Source organism: Arabidopsis lyrata (assembly GCF_000004255.2).
Source record: "Arabidopsis lyrata subsp. lyrata unplaced genomic scaffold ARALYscaffold_2, whole genome shotgun sequence".
In the NCBI taxonomy this organism is placed as follows: Eukaryota; Viridiplantae; Streptophyta; class Magnoliopsida; order Brassicales; family Brassicaceae; genus Arabidopsis; species Arabidopsis lyrata.
In genome coordinates this window covers 2,533,222-2,552,186 of record NW_003302554.1, presented here as the reverse complement: position 1 = coordinate 2,552,186, position 18,965 = coordinate 2,533,222, and the positions used below count along the sequence as shown (strand labels likewise).

Genomic DNA, 18,965 nt, shown 5'->3' with positions numbered 1-18,965 from the left:
TTATTTTCCCTCTAAAGGTAAACCAGCCTTTTTCTGAAAATTAACATCATATTAAAAAGTCTAGTAATTATTATTGTATTTTTTTAAAAGATAAAAGCAAAAAATACTAAATTTAAGTAAAACAAAAGAAATCATATATTGAAAAAAAGAAGAAGCAAATCATATGTATATGTTTTTGGTTTTAGTTTTTTCAAAAATCTACTTTATAGCCAATCAACATTACGAAAAAATTGGGTTTTTGTAAAAATAGGGAATCTAGATTTTTTTTGTCAATTTTCAAAGAAAATCTAAAATCTATGTACGTAACCTGACTCTTTTTTTCATTTTCAGTTTTTGAAATATTTTTAATACTAAATCTGAAACCCATAAACCAAAAAGTATAGTTTATCATAATAATATGTATATATAATATATCCGTAAACACACTCATCATTGTTCTATTTGTTCGCAAAACACACAATGGAGAATCATAAACATATACGAGGTTGGATCTTTTATCTTATTTGGCAGACAATAAAAACATTAAAAAAGTTGCATAAGTAATATGCCCATAAAAAGATGAATAAAAGATATGTGGAGAAAAAAATAAATGGATTAATGGTAAAAGCCTCCTAGGTTTATGGAGAGAGTAGAGAGAAAGAAGGAAAATTGGGATAAATAAAAGAGAACAAATAAAAAAAAAATGATGAAGGCTGGAGTTTGGGAATCGAAAAAGGAGAGAGAAAGAGGGAGGATATAGATAAAGGAAAGAGAGGGTAGTTCGGTCTTTTGATTTTGATGTTGTGGCAATTGGAAAAATGGCAAACACAATATGAGATATCTGATAAGTTTTTGAATAGTATGAGACATTCTTCTTAATTTTCTCTATCATAAACATCAATAAGAATATCTTTTATTTCACCAACATGATCCATCCAATGCCACTAATTCGATCATGTCCGGTTCGTAAACCATTTAATTGGCAATGGAACGGATGGGCTGGGCTTGGCTTATATACCCACAACAACATGTTTATTGATAGCTATACAACGCATAGCCATGAGCAATCCAAAAAGCTCTTCGTTTAGTAGGTTAGTTATTCTTATGTTTGAGTTTCTTTATAATTTGTTTATATAGTTTTTGTATAATCTATGTAATAAATCTTTTAATTGAAGTAAGATGTTGTCAAATTAAAAAAAAATTAAAAAGTCGAATACACATCTTAAATAAGAAAAAGGAGAAAATTAGCACTACCAAAACCGTAGTTAATTCATTGTTGAAGTACGTAAATATTAATCATGAACTTCTATAACTGAGAAATCATTAGAAATAGAGATCATTGTGAATGGTGAAGAAGTCAATGTATTAGAAAATGGCTAAGATGAAAAAAAGATTTTAAGAAAATGTGTAAAAGCGGCCCATTTGTTTTTCTTGTTCCGGCCTTTTAAAGCTAGGGGTTTAACCGTAATTAGTTTTGACCTAGAATCTTCAGTATCCTCCATATATATACGTGTATTTGTTTGTGTCAAAAATCATACAATTTAGATTCGTATGATAGTTTTCGGAAACCTAAAATACCTACACAAATTTTTTCTTTTCAAAACCCTCGACTCTTTTTTTTTTATTTCTTCTTCTCTGGCCGCCAACTTTTCTTTTTTTCTTCTCCGATTTCCCCCTGTCAGTGAAACAATCACCACTGCCTTATTACGCTATCTCTCTAAGAGGTAACCACATCAATTGATGAATGGTAGTGATTAGATCGTTCAGTATCGTAAATTTTGCAGTATTATTTTGTAGATCTAGAATTGGGAAGCTCTCGTGATGGCCAAATCTGAAGAGGGCTTGGGGCCAAAGTTTTCTCTTAAAAAGCAGAGATAACGATTGAACCAAATTTTAAAGAAGATCTTATTCAAAATTCTTTAGAAACGATTCAAGAAGAAGTCGATCTTTTTCCCATGTTTTTCTTTTTTCATGAGGATTGGGAGGGCCTAGAAGAAACAAGCAGTGATTTCAAAGGTATGAATGACACCAAAAATTTGAATAAAGGTTTTTGCTTTTACTTTGGAAAGAGAGAGAATATTTTGCTGAAATCAAGGTTGAGAGATCGTGTTGGTTAATAATGGTTTGGATTGTGATAACAACATCTTGTTAACCGAAAATGTTTCGATGATATCAAGGTCGAGAGATAGTATCTCTATGTGCTTGAAGATTTTGGACAACACACTTTTTTGTAGAAAAGATCGGATGGAAAGAAACGATGAGACACATACCACCAAGGAGTTTCACCTACTTATCTGAGGATTCTGACAACTTTGATATTTGCTTTGGATGCGATATTGATTGTGGACAAAATAGACTCTTCACTAGTAAGTATTTATGATTAAGCAATTAAAAAATCAATTGATATCTGATCTTTTTGTGTTAGTTGCATATATTGTACTGTCATTTTGCAGATCCAGATTTGAGATGCTCTCGCGATAACCAAATCTGAAGTAGGTTCGATGGCCTAGATTTTATTTGGGATGACAGACAATGCGACATAACCATATTTCAAATAAAATCTTAATTATATGTGGTTCCTTGAAGACGATTCGAGGAGAAGTCGATCTTTATCGCATAGTTTTTTTTATGAGAACGAGATGACCTAAGAAATACAATAGTGGTGATTCCGACGTTGTCCCAAAAATCAGGTATTTTTTTAAGTTGATTAAAAAAAAAATGTCAATCTTTTTTTATAATTTCAATTTATAGCTATATGCATCATCGAAAAACTTTTTAACTAGCATAAATAATCAGAGATCAACTATTTTTTTTTTAAATCATATCAACGTGGAGAAGAATACAATATGTTGCATTCAAAAGGATGTGCGAGATAATTTTACCATCCATGCCTATATAACTGAGAAATTTTAGAGAAAAAGTATAATTGATTTTTGGTCCTTTGTGCTAATTGAAAAATGTTTTCGGTAATATACGTAGAGTTTAGTTATTAACGTTTATAACGTTTTTGTGGCCAGATGTATTATTTTATTTATTTATTACAATTGAAAGTAATTAATTTTATTGGTAAAGGGATAGTTACTTTCAATTGTAACATTTTGCATGTTTGCTAATGTAAAGTCTTCCATATTTTATCATCTATAGTTTGGCACATTATAGTGCAACATACGTGGTTTTATTAATGGTTGTACATATAGAGATCTAGCGGAGATGTGCCTTTAGTCAAGTGGTTAAGTCCATTTGACTCCGCCTTCCCCACCGGAGTTCGACTCCAATAAGTCGCGTTACCCCGCGTAGTAGGGATTGGCTATGGATCGGGCCTTGTCAATCCAAAAAAAAAAAAAAAAAAAGAGATCTAGCAAATAACAAAAACGACATGTCTTTTTCCAATTAATGATTTGTTTAGGCTATGTGGAATCACTTATATAACATATTGATATTTTGTTTATTCAATTCTATATATTGAGTCACTCACTTAGTTCCTCATACCGTATTATATATGTTTTATGTATTCTTTTTGTTGCACAAAAATATATTTTCTACCTTTTCAATGCATTTTTTGTTAATTAATATTCAAAATTATAAAGGTCATAAAAATATAAATTAGAAAGATTTGAATTTACTTAATTTTTAATGGTTAGTATTTATGGGAAAGTTTTTTTTTGTGGAAAATTAATATATGCATAATTAAACATAATTATTTTTTTAATATGTCTGAAATCTTTTTTTTTTCAAATATTTTGAAGGAACAAAGGGAGAAGTATTTATAAGTAAATGGAAAAAATCTAGATTTTGTTTTATTCTATGTATTTTTAACACGTTGAATTTTTTATATATTCTATTTACGACAGATAATTTTGCTACATTTTAGGAATACTTTTCATTTGAAGGAGACACAGGTTGGTTTAGTCTGTTATTAACCTTTCATAGAAACTCACTGCATACTTGTTAAAAGTGTTTTTAAGGATTTCTTTCCATTTAAAATGTTTATAAATATTTTTTTCCATTTAAATGTTTGATTATTTATGTGTACAGTGTTTTTCAAGACTAAGATTTTTTTCCATTTAAATATAAATATTACTCTCTATGTCCCTTATATATCAAATATTAAAATAGAAAAAAATCTTAGTCTTGAAAAAAAACTTTCTATGTAAATAATCAAACATTTAAATGGAAAAGAATCTTAGAAAACATTTTAGATAGAAAAAATTCTTGAAAACACTTTATATGTAAATGGAAAAAAATCTGAATTAAAAAAAAATACTTTATATGCATAAGTAAATATTATGATTTTTTTCACACATATTAAAAAATAATCAATTTTTAGTAATCATATTTTAATTTTCCACGAAAAAAAAACACTTTCCCATAAATACTAACCAATACAAAATAAGTAAATTCATATTTTTTAATTAATATTTCTTGAACTTCGCAATTTTTAACATTAATTAACAAAAAGTGCATTGAAAAGGTATAAAATCTTTCCTTATGTAATAAGAAAAAAGGCTTAATATGTTTCAAGTTTCAACAGGTAATTCCATGTGATTATTGTTTAATGCTACTTTTATATTTTTTATGTGTGTAACTCAGCAGAACAACAATAAAAATAAATTTATACAAAAGGTTAAACCAAATCATTGTCTCCATTAATCGAAAAGACACATACTTAAAAATAGGAAACCCTTATTTTTTTCCATCTATATATATAAGAGTTACAAGTAAAGAGTCAATTGTGTGAAAAAATCATATCTCCTCCCAAAAATATAAAAAATGTCAGAATCCTCAAACAAGCAGATAAAACTCCTTCACAATCTTCCTGAAGAACTTGTGTTGCGGGCCTCATCGTTTCTTCCCATCCAATCACTTTTACAAAACCGTGTTGTGTCCAAACTATTTAGACACACAGAGATACGGTCTCTCGACCTTGATTTTAGCGAAATATTTTCTGTAAGGCATAGTCAACTAGAGGCTATTAACATCATCCAAAATGTCTTCAACAAACACGAAGGATCAGAGATAAACCGATTTGTTTTGTGTCTCAAAGATATCGGCGGGGAGGAAGCGGTAACCTCATGGATCAAAATCTGCATTGCCAAAAAAATCCAAGAGCTAGTATTGGATTTCTCCAAAACCAAGGATATTATGGAGACCGCAATCGATTTCTCGGCTATCGAAACACTTAAAGCCTTGCATCTACGATGGTGTAAGTTTGAGATACCGGATAATTCTCCCAAAGGCCTGAAGCTCTTGAAGACTCTCTTGCTTATGCGGACTGAGGTGACGAAAGAGATGATAGATGCAGTTTTCAGAAACTGCATTAACCTTGAATCGCTTGAGCTAATTCAATGTAGTATGCACGGGCTATTGAGCATACTCGCTAATAACCATAAGAAGTTCAAGTCACTGGCTGTGACTTATATGCCAAATCTCATGGACATCGTTTCGTATGCACCCACTCTTGAATGCTTCAAGTTTGATGGATATGTCATGAATGTTATCTTTTCAAGAACAGATTCACTTAAAGAGACAAATCTCCAATATAACAGGAGTCGCCGTAACTATGATTCATCTAACATGGTGGTTGCTAACATGAAACACTATACAAAAGTTTATGTCCTGGCAACGACAAACATCTTTCTTGAGGTAATTTTCTTTTTTTGAATTTAATACATGTTTTTAAAATTTTATATCTTCGCAAGTTTATTAAAATTATTTTCAATTAGTTTTGAATTTTATAAGTTTATATATATGATTTTTGCGCGCAAATTATTAAGGTTGTTATATCTTACATGGTATTACTATCTAGATAAATTATTTCCCAAAAGGTATTTAATCAATAAAAATGAGATTTGCTTCAAGATACATAAGACATGACAACGCGTCATAATCTTATACCGTCGACCAATTTATTTAACAAGGTATTTGATGGATAAAGTTTACTAAAATATGATATCTTATTCCTTAGAGCTTTAGATACTTTTTTCTTACATGCATTATTCTTCAAGTAGAAGTAGTTGGATGTTAGAGCATAATTTGCACAAACTCTTTGATGATCATCATTTATAGATCTAGTATGCAATTTGCACAATTGTTTTCCTATTATTATCTCCATTTTCTTTTGTTCATAATCTAATCTTTTTTGTTTAGAGCGAGTTTTTGATGGTGTTTTTTTCACATATTTCTTAGGCTTTCACAAAGAGATACGTAGGAGGAGGAAGAATGGAAAAAAGGAGTACTTTCAAGTTTGAAAACTTAAGAGAATTCAAGATTTTCTTTAAAGTTCCAACGGTTTGCACTCTTTTTGACATTGCTGAATTCCTCAAAGAGTGCCCTCAACTCGAACATGTTGTGATCGATGTACGTCTCTCTCTCTCTCTCTCTACCATTGGTCTACATACGTTCGTTAATACTTTTTGCTTGTTATGTGCAGATTCAAAATTTCACATTTGCACCTCGATTGGAGTTTTGGGAGATTCATCATAAGGAGGAGATTAAGAAGAACAACTACCTTTTGAAGTCTCTCACTGAAGTCAAGATCATTGGCTATAAAGGCCACTGGCATGAGCTTGATATATTAGAGTTCTTTGTGAAGAACGCACCATCTCTAGTGAAGTTGGAATTGGTGATGCCCAAAAACGCAAAAACCAAAGCTCACGCACCAGATTATGCAAGGATAAATTTCATAAAAAGCATATTTCCCGGGATTAAAGTTAAGGAAGTTTAAATTCATGTTGAGCCAAGCATGCCAAACTATAATTTGATGTGTTTGAAACATCAGAACTCATCTCAGATTTTATGTTCTTTTTTTTTTTGTTTTAAAGTTTTTATGATCTTATCTCAGTTTTAAATTCCTTATTTCTGTGTTTTGTTATTTTAAAATTAATTTGAACTCGTTTCTAATTTAATTATTAATTACAAAAATTGCTAACAGCAAATCAAATACTAGAGAAAGAGGAGACAAAGAGGCATTTAAAAATAGATATGTTGAAATAAACGAACATAGCCTAAATTAAGGCCTACATATATTGTAAGTTCCATCTCCACTGCAGCTCCTCCCGGACGTTGTCCAATGAAGATATACGGGTGGATGTGAGATTGTTAGCCGGTGTATAGTCACATTGGTGACGTCTCCCATTGCGGTCACGGCATAGGTGGTACACTTACCAATTTTTTTTTGTTTTTGTTATTTCAACTTTTTAAATCTCTATGTTTCTATCTTTCCCTTCTTTTTTATCTTTCTTTAAAACTGACATGTGCTTTCTCTATAATGTGTCAAAGCTCTAAAAGACATTCAAAAATTTACCAAAGAAGACAATTATTTTTACTGGTAAATAGTAAATAATATGACATGTTAGTCCCCAACGCATAATTAAATTCTATTAATTTAAATATAATTTTGTTAGTCAAAATGGGAAATAATCTGACATATTTGGCAGGAAATCATAATTTAATACAAAAAGAGAAGTAAATCTACTATTTTATCAAGTTTTGAAAAATGTTAATAAAGAAACAGAGATTTAAAAAGTTGTGACTAAATAATTAATGATAATAAAATTAATATCTAATGTTTAATTTTACCAGTAAACATATTTTTTAAAAAATCTTAACTTTCTTTATATTATAATTTCTTTCAGTGCCACTAAATTAAATTTGGAAAACTTTTCTTCAGATGTTATAAGATTTTTTGACAAAATTGTCAAAATATTTATTCATTTTGACTCTTATTGAAATAGATGTAAGTAATAAAAGGGACATGTGTTGTTGTATAATCAATAATGTATTGAACTCTAAATGATAAATATGAAGAAATTATTTGCAAGCCTGCAAAAGTTATTAATATCATTGGTAAAGAATAGTAAATGATATAAGTAAATAACATATTTGATCACAAAACATAAAATATAGATTAAATTAAATATCTGTTTTTGGAGAAAAACATTTACCTTACATAGCCAGATATTTTCTTCTTAATTAAAAATTTAATACTTTTCAAAATATATCTACATCTAAACAACCCAAAACAACAATTAATTAATATAAATAAGTTTGATAAGACTGTCTAGCTTCAGAAGGTAAAAGACAGACCAACACACCTGTTTTCTATAATACAAAGCAACAAATTCATATTTTGTAAGAAAAATACATATATACATAGTGAAGTAATCTATATATAAATCAGGACTAGTGAGGAATCCATTGCTTCTCCGAAGAGATCAAAATGTCAGAATCCTCAAATAAGCAGATGAAACTCATCAAAAGAATTCCTGATGATTTGGTGGAGTGCATCTTGTCATTTCTTCCAATCCAATCTCTTTTACAAAACCGTGTTTTGTCGAAGAGATTTAGGGACACATGGAAACAATCTCGCGACCTCGACTTTGGCGAAATGTTTTCTGTCAGACATAGTCAACTAGAGGCTGTACGCATAATCGAAAACATTTTTAATCAGCACAAAGGACCAGAGATTAACCGATTTGTTTTGTCTCTCAACCATATCGGTGTGGAGGATAAGATACTTTCGTGGATCAGTACGTGTCTTCGTAAAAACATCAAAGAGCTTGTGCTAGATTTCTCGAGATCCAAGAAAGTTATGGTGATCCCAGTCGATTTCTCGTCCATCGAGACACTAACAGTTTTGAAACTGCAATGGTGTAAATTTGAAATACCGGATAATCTTCCAAAAGGTCTAAGGCTCTTGAGAACACTTTCGCTCATGCAGACCGAGCTGACTAAAGAGATGATAGATGCGATTTTCAACAACTGTATCCACCTCGAGTCGCTTGCACTAGTCAAATGCCAAATGTACGGGATATTGAGCATATACGCTCATGATCATAAGAAGTTCAAGTCGTTGGTTGTGTCTTCAATGCCAAATCTTTTGTGCATCGTTTTGCATGCACCCACTCTTGAAAGTTACAAGTATGATGGATATGCCAGGACAATCCAGGTTTTGAGAGTGAATGCACTTAAGGAGGGAGAATTTCATTATAATCGAAGTAAGAGTAGGCATTCGTCTGCCATGGTGGTTGGTACTATGCGAGCCTATACAGCAGTTCATGTCCTCACAACGACAAACATCTTGCTTGAGGTACAAGTTTTTTGAAGTGTGACAATACGTAGTTACAACAATCACACGTTTGTTTTTCACTATGTTTTTTTCTACTTTGTTTTTCACTATGTTTTTTCACTATGTTTATTTCATACTCTTTCATTCTTAGTAAGAGTTAGTCTGATTGTGTTTTCACATATATTTAAATAGGCTCTCACGTATAGATATCCAGGAGGGAAACTGGAAAAGCCGCTTTTCAAGTTTGAGAATTTAAGAGAATTCAAGATTTTCCTTAAAGCTCCAACGTTTTGCACTCTTTTTGACATCGCTGAATTCCTTAAAGAGTGCCCTAAACTCGAACATGTTATCATCGATGTAAGTCTCTCTCTCTCCCTCCATCCCTCCCTCCCTAAGTTCACTAGGTAAAACTTTTCGTTTGTTATTTGCAGATTCGTAATTTCACATTTGAGCCTCAATTGTATTTCTGGGAGACGCATCACAAGGCGCAGATTCAGAATAACTCGAATAACAACTACCTTTTGAAGTGTCTCACGGACGTCAAGATCATTGGCTATAAAGGCCATTGGCATGAGCTTGATATGGTAGAGTTCTTTGTCAAGAACGCACCATCTCTAAAGAGGTTGGAGTTAGAGATGCCTAAGAACGCTAAGAACATTGCTCACACCCCAGATTATGCAAGGATTAAGTTCATAAAAAACATATTTCCAGGGATTAAAGTTACCGAAGTTTAAGCTCAAGCATGCCAAACTATAATAGCTCTTTTGATGTGTTTGAAACATCACAGCGAGTGAAACATATGTCTTTTTTTCCTTTCTTTTTGCTCTTTACACTACAAGAAAACAAGGCTCTTTTCAAGAAAACATTCAGATTTGTACTCTCTTATTTCTGTCTTTGGTTTATCTTAGATTTGAGCTCTTTTTGTATTTTAATTTATTTCAGATGTGAACTTATTTGGGATCATTGGTATTATAATGCTTATAGCCATTTAGAAAATGGTAACATATTTACATGCTCCTGCAACTACTAAAAGAAAAGTCATTTAGCGTCACTTATAAAATGTAGGAAAAACAATTGATACTACTAATTAATAAATAGTACAGTATTAAGTTAACACAATTATTACAACAATAATTACAAGAAGCTATATTAGTATTTTGTTTACATCCGTTGTTTAAAATCGACCCTAATCAATCTCAGTTTACATAAGTCACTATTATCAGCATGTTGTTGAAATCTTCAACAAGTCATTTGACACCTTTCTTGGAAATTTGTTGCATGTAAACACCGTGTAATCAGAGCAAGCCCTGAATAATGGGCCACGAAAAAAAAAGATTGGGCTGATTAATAAATAAATTTGATTTTTTTTTTTTTTTTTTTTTTTGTAATTTGTAGTAGAAAGGATCAAACCTTAAACTCTTTAGCACCACATTAATAATGACAAAGGCAAACTTGGCCACTAAGGTTTTCTTTTTAAAAAAGCCGTTCAAATATAGTATTTTCAGGGCCGCAAGATGGTTTGATACAGAGAATGTCTAGCCATGCAATACAAGTATAAATGATCAAGAGTGGAGAAACGTCATTGTTTTTAACTAATCAATAAGCGAATCTCGAGATGCGCAAGGTAGAGGAGGTTACTTGTATTGCTCATACTTGTATATTTTATATTTACGAAGATGGCTAGTTAATTTAGTTATTTCGTTTGTTTGTAGTTGTAGTATGTTCGAGAATATAAAATTAGCACAAATATAGATTTCAATCATAGTAATCCAAAATTATGAATGTCTTGTTGATCCCTTAGAAATACCGCCTCTAAATGTCCTCTTAAGGTTGTCTACTTGTCTTAATAATCTATAATAATTTTTTTTTTTGATAATAATCTCATATTTGATCATTAATATGGCTTTATTAGCATTCGAGAAACACGAGTAGAATTAATGTGGTTATCTATGAAGAAAGTGTCTTTATAAGATTGAATCAAACTTGATCAGTCCAAGATATCATAAAATGAAACAAAAATCTGGTGCTATACAAATTCCTGTAGACACGAGTCACGAACTCTGATACCATGATAGATTTGGGCTTTAACATGGGCTTCCAACTCAAAACCAATTGGCAATGAGTGGATTGGCCCTAACCCTTTATATATCACTTGATAATTTCTCCAACTTCCGATGTGGAACTTTCTCTCATTAACACCCTCCCTCACGCTCAGACATCGTTGGCTCTGAAGCGTGGGTATATGTGGGAGCAACATCCACGGGGTGGCCCGATATGGGACTTCAATAACACCCTTCCTCACGCTCAGGCATGAACATCTGAAGCGTGGGCATATGTGGGAACAACATCCACAGGGTGGCCCAACGATCGGGTGGCTCTGATACCATGTAGATTTAGTGAATATGTTCTGTTATTGATCTTAAACGTGTGTACAAAGTATATATAGACAAGAGGATGTAGAGAATGTCGAGCTAAACCTAACCGACTATACTCGTTTAATATACAAAGCCCATATAGTATAACTTAGCCCAATAATTCCCCTAAACTAAGTTATGTGTCGCAAAATGTTTCGTTTAAACTAAGTTACACATAGCGGCAGCGCTAAGAAATTCATCTAATCCTAAGTGAAAGTTTTAATCAAAACTTTTTTTTTGTCGGCCATTTCATTTCATATTTTTAAAAAGCTCATTACACTAAGTACAGAAGAACATGAGCCTATTAAAGGCCCATTACAAATTACAACCAACTCGAATTAAGACTATACATTACACGTCTTAACACATGTACTTAACAAACTAAATTGCATATATCACAATTAGGCACACAACTCAATATAATCTATATATACATTTTTGGATCACAATTAACAAATAAATCTTGAAATTGAGAAGTATTTACAATGGCATGCCATTAACATTAATTATTTAGATTTGTTTTATTTAAGTAAAAATTTTTAAATGAAATTCATTTATCATATATTTAGCAAAAGTCTCTACAAAATCTTTCCTTATCTATTTAAGTAAAGATTTTGAAATCAAATATGTTTTCAACAATTTACCAAAAATCTCTACACAATCTTTTTAAAAATCTCGACTTAGTTAAGTTCTGATTTTTATCTGCAAAAAAAAAAATTAATAGTAACGAGTGATGTAAAAATCGGGAATGTTGATACTACAATTTCTTCTACTTTTTTTTTCATATAATGAAAATTATTTTTAGGGATATTTTCTCAAAACCTCTAAATAAAACAAAGGGTTTCAAAAGATAGCTTCTCTTTTGGCGGGTCGACTCGCAAACCCGCAACTCTCTACGGGCTTATCCGCATGAATCTGCGACCCGTAGTGGATAAAAATATTCTTCAAAAAAAAATAACAAATGATGTTTAATTTTACGGGACGGGGTTATATGGTGCAACGGGTTTGGATCGATATTAATATTAAACAATATACTATGGATGAAATCCTAGAATTATAAATCAAAATTTAATTATAAAATCAGAAACACTAAACAAAATAAAAAATATTAACAAAACAAATACAACTTAAAATTTTGCTAAATAATTTTTTAGTTATAAAAAAATCGACCCGCGGTGTACCGCATGGTAAAATCTAGTATATCTACATAATTTGATTTAATTAATTTATCAACTTAATCAATATAATATCTGTATATGTTAATGATTAATTACTGTTTTATTGAAAAATAACATTGACCAATTTTTTTACTATCCAATCAGTCATATGCCAATTAAGAAATTCCAATAATTATAAGTTGTTAACAAAAAAAATCCTAATAATTAATTAATAAGTTACCAAAATTCTTAACAAATTTCCAATAATTAATTTTTATTTGGCAAACCCAATATATAATTAATTAATAAGTTACCAATATTCTTAACAAATGGCATGCAAATCTTTTTTCTTCAATAATATTTTATTTACTTCAATATAATTGTGGAAACAAAAATAGAAAAATATAACAATGATGCATGCATATCATATCTTTTTTTTTTTGTTAAAAGCTTTGGATCTTGATAATGACATACAATAAACTCAATTGCATATACCATAATAAAATGTCAAAAAGACTAAATAATAATGCATTAAAATGAAGAGTTATCAAATAATAACTAAATATTAACAAATGTCATGCAAATCTTAAATTAATCAATAGTATTGTACTTTCTTCAATAAGATTGTGGAAATAAAAATAGAAAAACATAACAAGGATGCACACTTATCATATCTTTGGATCTTGATAATACAAAAATTGACATAAAAATTGCATATACCATAATTAAATGTCACAAAAACTCAATAATAATGGATTAAAATGAAAGAGTAATCAATAAAAATTAAAACTTAATCATCTAATCTTTTGGTCGGTGATGACTGATAAGTGTTAGATTATTAAAGACGGTGTGTCAGAGAGTCTCAAAGATCTTTTGTTGTTTTAACTTTTGGGAATCCTAAGAACAAAACCGTGTGAGACGACTAAACCGTCAAACGAACAACTTGTCGCCACGTCATCACATGAACCACCCACGTTTGTTCCTTCTTCGGCTCAGAGTTCGCCACGTGTATTATCCCAACGGCTAGTTTTTTTTAAGCCGTCTTTTGCTTACTACGGAGGAGGGAGAATAACAAAATTTAAAAAATTAAAGATATTTTTGCCTTAGGAAATTTCCAGCGTTTTCTACTTTACTCGTTTTTATTAAAAAAAATAAATAAATTAACTTAAAAAAGAAAAAGAAAAGAAAAAATAATTTATCTACTATAAGTAGAGAGTAGTAGTAGTTCATCTTCTTTGGTCATAAATTTTAAACCAAAAAAGAAAAATTACTCATTTTTCTCAGCTTTTGTTCATTTCCCGCAAACATACTTGAAGAATACATAAACAAATCTCTGAAATCTTTTGGGAAAATCTCATTAATTTATAGGTTAGTAGTTTCTTGCTCTTAGATTCACTTTTCCTTTGTTCTTTAATTCAAATCCTCTGTTTTTGGATTCTCTGAAATTCAAAAAAAGATCTGATTTTTTGGTACTTTTGCTGATGCAGATTGATAAAAATGGCATTGGGGAAGAAGAGAATCGTTACCCAGAAGTCGAATTTGAGGCAACGTCGAAATGTGGATGATGGAGGATTAGGGTTAGGGTTAGAGTTTGTACAGTACAAGAGAGGATTTGGGAGAAAGAGGATTCTCATTTCATCAGGTGATGAGATTGAGGAGGATTCGATTTTCGCTTCACCTGTTGGAAAAAAGCTCTGCGATAAGACTACTTCGGTTGCTGATGGTCAAAGTCGAGAGCTTGAAGATCTTCCGCTAGATATTCTGGTTCGTTTCTTCACTAACTCTTTCTTAAATCTCTTTCTGGTTTCTGGGTTTTGTTAATTTGCAAAGTATCAATCAGATTGAGCTGAAAGTTGAATCCTTTTTCTTTTTTAAATCTGAGATTCAAAATCCTTTTGGAAAGGGAAAGTGTTCAAATTTTGTTTTTGTTAACTCATTTTTATCTGTTTCTAATTTCTGGGTTCTGTTAATTAGTTGAGATTTTTTATTATTTTAGGGGGTATTAATCAGATTTGAGCTGAAATTTCAATTTTTTTTTTGTTTTTCCTTTGAGATTCGAAAATCGAAATGGAAAATCGAAATGTTGAAATTTCGGTTAATTTCATCACAAATTCATTTTTATCGTTTTCAGATTTTTGGGTCAGTGTATTAGTTGAGATTTCATAGTTAATTAATCAGATTGAGCTAAAATGTTTGTTTTTTTTGGCAAAGAAAATTGAGCTAAAATGTTCTTATTGGAAATGAAAAAATGTTCAAATTTTCCATATCTGGAAAACTTTTGTCATTGTGCATAAGATTGTTTGACATTTCATAGACATTTATTGATAGATCTTGTGATTTATATTATTACAGGTGAGGATTATCTGTGGGGTCGACCATGAAGATTTGAAACAATTGTTTCATGTTTCAAAGACAATAAGAGAAGCTGTAAGTAAAATTTGGCAGCATTAGTTGATTTGATTTTGATGATCCACCATTAGTTAGATTTTGAATCTAATTGTGCTTTGTTTTTATTTGCAGACATTGATCGCAAAGCAGTCACATTTCGCGTATAATACACCTCGGAAAACCTCGGTTTTCCACCATGGCGGATTTGGTTGGGATAAACCGTTTGATGTAGAGGATGATGATGAAGAGATTGAAGCTCCAGGAGCTCCATTGCAGAAAAGGTACCGCCTTTCGAGGATAAACCGCAACAAGGACGACGATTCTGGAGTCTCGGTGGCTCTGTTCAACTGAATCAAACAACTTGGTTTGAGGCTAATAACTATGAACTTGGTTTCTTCAAGATGCTTAATTGAAGATGAGGGTTTTAAGTTATGTATTTGGGTTTTTTGGTTTGGGTTAAGTCTCTGTAAATTGTTGTTAGATACAAAAAGAAAGATAGGGTTTTGGAAAGGCTAGCTTGTTTAGAAGAAACTCTTTGGGAGGGTTCTAAATCTTTTTGTATGTTGTGTAGTGTGAATATAGTTTATTTGGTTTTTACAAAGTGATTAATAATAATAAGAGATGCATATTTATTTCATTATTTTTAGCCTCTTGATTTCAATTTAAAGTTAAACCCACAATCAGCATTTCTCATTCTAGAGAGTAGAATCAGAGAGTAGACAGAATCACACTATTTGGGCATAAATGGGCTGGGTCGTTTGGGGCCTTAATAAGTAGCCCAGCTTCATATATTCTCATATTTTTGGCTTTTATTTTCATCTCAGACAGTATCGATCCTTTGTTTTCTTCTCTATTTTGTAACGAGTTTATTAATTCATCTCTTTCTCCGAATTCTTTGCGACTTATTTTTGTTTAGGTTGATATATAAAACTTAAATCATATCAGATACAATTTCATACAAACAAGTAATTGTTGATTTAGAATCTTCTTGATCAAATTTATCTTAATATACAAACTTGATCTAAGTTATTGTAAGTTGGATTAAGTAACATATGTATACTTGGTACTTTGGTAGAGATTTAGGTTGCTAAATTTAGATTGAATGACTAGATAATTATGTCAAAATTAAGTTTAGATGATTTACTAACCTAGCTATATGGGTGGTTATGACTTATCCAACAAAAATTATGTTCATTTTATTATTTTATGTTCAATGTAACAAGATGATTCCAAATTAAAAATAAAAATAATGTTTGTCCTTGGTAGGAGTAAAACCACATGTCAAAGATATTCTTAAATACTAAACTGACTCTTGCACTAGAAGTTATCACATATTTGACAAAAATAATTATCAAAACTAATATAGTTTACAACTTGAATTCTCACATAAATAATTTGTGTTCATCTATATTTTTAGTTTTTCTTTCTATATTTAAACTTAAGATATATGTTAGGTATTATAATCATAAAAATGCAAAATTTTATTTACAAAGTTGTTTCAAAGTCTTAAGAATCCCAACTCTAAATAAGATGAGATAATTGAGACCATTCATTCACTGTTAATTACCTTTGAGATAAAATATCATCGATTTGATGACAATTTAATGCTAATTATAACGAAATTTTATTTTCATATACACAACATTGTATCATCTTCAACTCATTTCATTACCATATCATTTGTTTGAATACTAAGAAGTGAATCGGAATGATTAAATAAATTATAATATGGTTAGCTGAAATTTATGTGTTGAAGCTTAAGACAAGGCTTCTCCTTTAGTTATTATCAACCCCTATTAGCCTAGCTTGGAGCAAATTTGCATGTGGACCTTTTTATGTCGTGCACACTAAATTACAACATGTCTTCGTCAAGCGATCTCAAGTTATAATCACTTGTCCTTCACGAGTTTATAAATAATTACTTTTCCTTTTTTTCTAGTTTTACATGACACATAATCTTGAATTGGTCTAGTTTTTCAGTGATTTTCGGATCAATGATTTGATTAAGTTATAATCCTTCCGTTTCATTTTAGTTGTCGTTTAAGGTTTTTTCACACAAAACATTAAATTTTCTGTTTTGCCCTTTATTAATATATTTTATAAAAAATTTCATTGGCCAAAACATTAAAACAGTAGGGATAAAACTGAAATTTTTACCAAACATTTGCATTGAAAACCTAAAACGACAACTATTATGAAACAAAATTTAAATCCTAAAACGACAACTAAATTGAAACGGAGGGAGTATAGAAAACATTTGGGTAACATAATAGTTACATGTCTAACATCCAAAGTCCAAACTTTGGAAAAGATAGTGATATCCGAAAATGACAAAAAAAATTTATTGATTTTTTAATTTTATTTTGTTATTGTTTCACCAATTAAGTGACTTCTCTATTGCAAGAACATTATATTGTGGTCTTCACGGGATCTCTATTTCCTCGACAATATCGTTGTAAGAAATATTTACGATTTGATTGTTTAAATGCTTGAGTTCCTATTTAAAATTATAAAATTTCAATTTTTTTATCAGATATTTTATGTTATAAATGTAAATATTAACATATAGTATGTTTGATTTAAAATAAGACCGTTTAATTTTTTTTCAAAATAGTCTTTGAAATCTACAACTATGATACACAATCAACTATGGTACCAAATTACCAATACACAATCACTTGATGAAATAAAATATAAATAACAAATTTTAGGGTTTTATATAATATCTTTTTGTTATTGAATAATAATTAGATATTTTGATTATTATAATTTTCGTGAAAACTAAGGAATAGGTTGTAATGCGTTTGCACATATGAATATCTCCCTTCTCAACTACTCAAACGTCGATATCATGGATCACTTTCTTTGCTTGTTTTTTTGTCTTTCCACACCTAACTTTTGTTTTTTTAGCATTACACTTAGTTTATTTACGGCTCTTTAATTGCATAATCTACCTTGTAAAAAGTACACTAATTAGTGTGTCTTGTTTTCCATCCATTAAAGTACCATATATAAACAAATACCACATGCATGCGGTTTTATACATGACAAAAACATCTTAACCACACTCTTGCATAGATAATTAGTCTCTATATATAATATTTTCGTGATTTATAGGACCGTTCAAACAAAACATCAAATTGATATTTTCGTGATAGATAATCAGACGTGTGTTTGATAAACAAGTAGTGATAATTAACTTAGCATCTTCTTGATCAAATTTATCTTAATATACAAATTTGTATCATCTTGATCCATATTCCATATAACTTCACCTATCTAGATACTTATATGGGTAGCTGAATAGCCTATCTTCGAACATACTATCATTTTTTTTTATAATGAAAATGCTCAAAATTCCAATGCTTATATGTGTAGCTAGGTTTGTTCAATCTACGAGTCGCATTAAATTTGAAATATCAGAAAGTCAATAAAATTTCATGTGATTGATATCAATAGTAGCATTAATGATGATATCAATAGTCAAATAAGTTCTTCGATGGATGAACATTTCGGATCGGAAAAAAACACACACACACACACTGAGACACATGGAGCTAGATGTGTGCTATATAAAACTTCGGTTGAACAATAAAATCAAATTTGAAAGTTTTGTTAAGATGGAGAAATTTGTATAAAATCAAATACAATCTAAATCTGGAATCATGTGAGAGCCAATCCATTTGCTTTACATTCAATTTTGCCATATTTTTGGCTCTTCATGTTTCGTCACGGACCATTTCTTGTTTCCTTTAATATACGTAAGTTGAGTCAACTATTATATATTATACATATATTTATAAGTTTCGATTGTTTGAAAATTTATAGTCTTTACACATATAATATACGTATATATCCTATAATTTAATACCAAAGTAGATGAATGAAAAAGCTTGTACATCTTATTCAGTTTAATATATTTGCCAATGTATTACGTGAAAATATCCTCCTTGTTGTAAA

General features: G+C 30.4%; 3 protein-coding genes across 4 annotated transcripts; all 3 read left to right on the top strand.

Annotated features, from left to right (window-relative positions):
* The first annotated feature begins 1,487 nt into the window (after positions 1-1,487).
* On the top strand, positions 1,488-6,831 carry LOC9324155 (FBD-associated F-box protein At1g61320). Of its 2 annotated transcripts, XR_002333905.1 has the most exons (4): positions 1,488-1,703; positions 1,777-1,995; positions 2,214-2,669; positions 6,166-6,248. XR_002333905.1 is itself a non-coding variant. In XM_002888046.2 (3 exons), the coding sequence occupies exons 1-3, from the start codon at positions 4,750-4,752 to the stop codon at positions 6,701-6,703; spliced, it is 1,338 nt and encodes a 445-aa protein (XP_002888092.1). In that variant the 5' UTR covers positions 4,505-4,749; the 3' UTR covers positions 6,704-6,831. The 2 variants fall into 2 exon arrangements, 1 of the variants encoding a protein (XP_002888092.1); XM_002888046.2 differs by lacking the exons at positions 1,488-1,703; positions 1,777-1,995; positions 2,214-2,669 and adding exons at positions 4,505-5,622; positions 6,410-6,831 and having other exon boundaries at positions 6,166-6,336.
* A 1,308-nt stretch (positions 6,832-8,139) lies between these two features.
* On the top strand, positions 8,140-9,896 carry LOC9324154 (putative FBD-associated F-box protein At1g61330). The gene is made up of 3 exons (XM_002888045.2): positions 8,140-9,067; positions 9,239-9,403; positions 9,478-9,896. The coding sequence occupies exons 1-3, from the start codon at positions 8,198-8,200 to the stop codon at positions 9,778-9,780; spliced, it is 1,338 nt and encodes a 445-aa protein (XP_002888091.1). The 5' UTR covers positions 8,140-8,197; the 3' UTR covers positions 9,781-9,896.
* A 3,954-nt stretch (positions 9,897-13,850) lies between these two features.
* On the top strand, positions 13,851-15,645 carry LOC9324153 (F-box protein At1g61340). The gene is made up of 4 exons (XM_021034463.1): positions 13,851-13,985; positions 14,105-14,381; positions 14,970-15,044; positions 15,138-15,645. The coding sequence occupies exons 2-4, from the start codon at positions 14,115-14,117 to the stop codon at positions 15,354-15,356; spliced, it is 561 nt and encodes a 186-aa protein (XP_020890122.1). The 5' UTR covers positions 13,851-13,985; positions 14,105-14,114; the 3' UTR covers positions 15,357-15,645.
* The last annotated feature ends 3,320 nt before the right edge of the window (positions 15,646-18,965 follow it).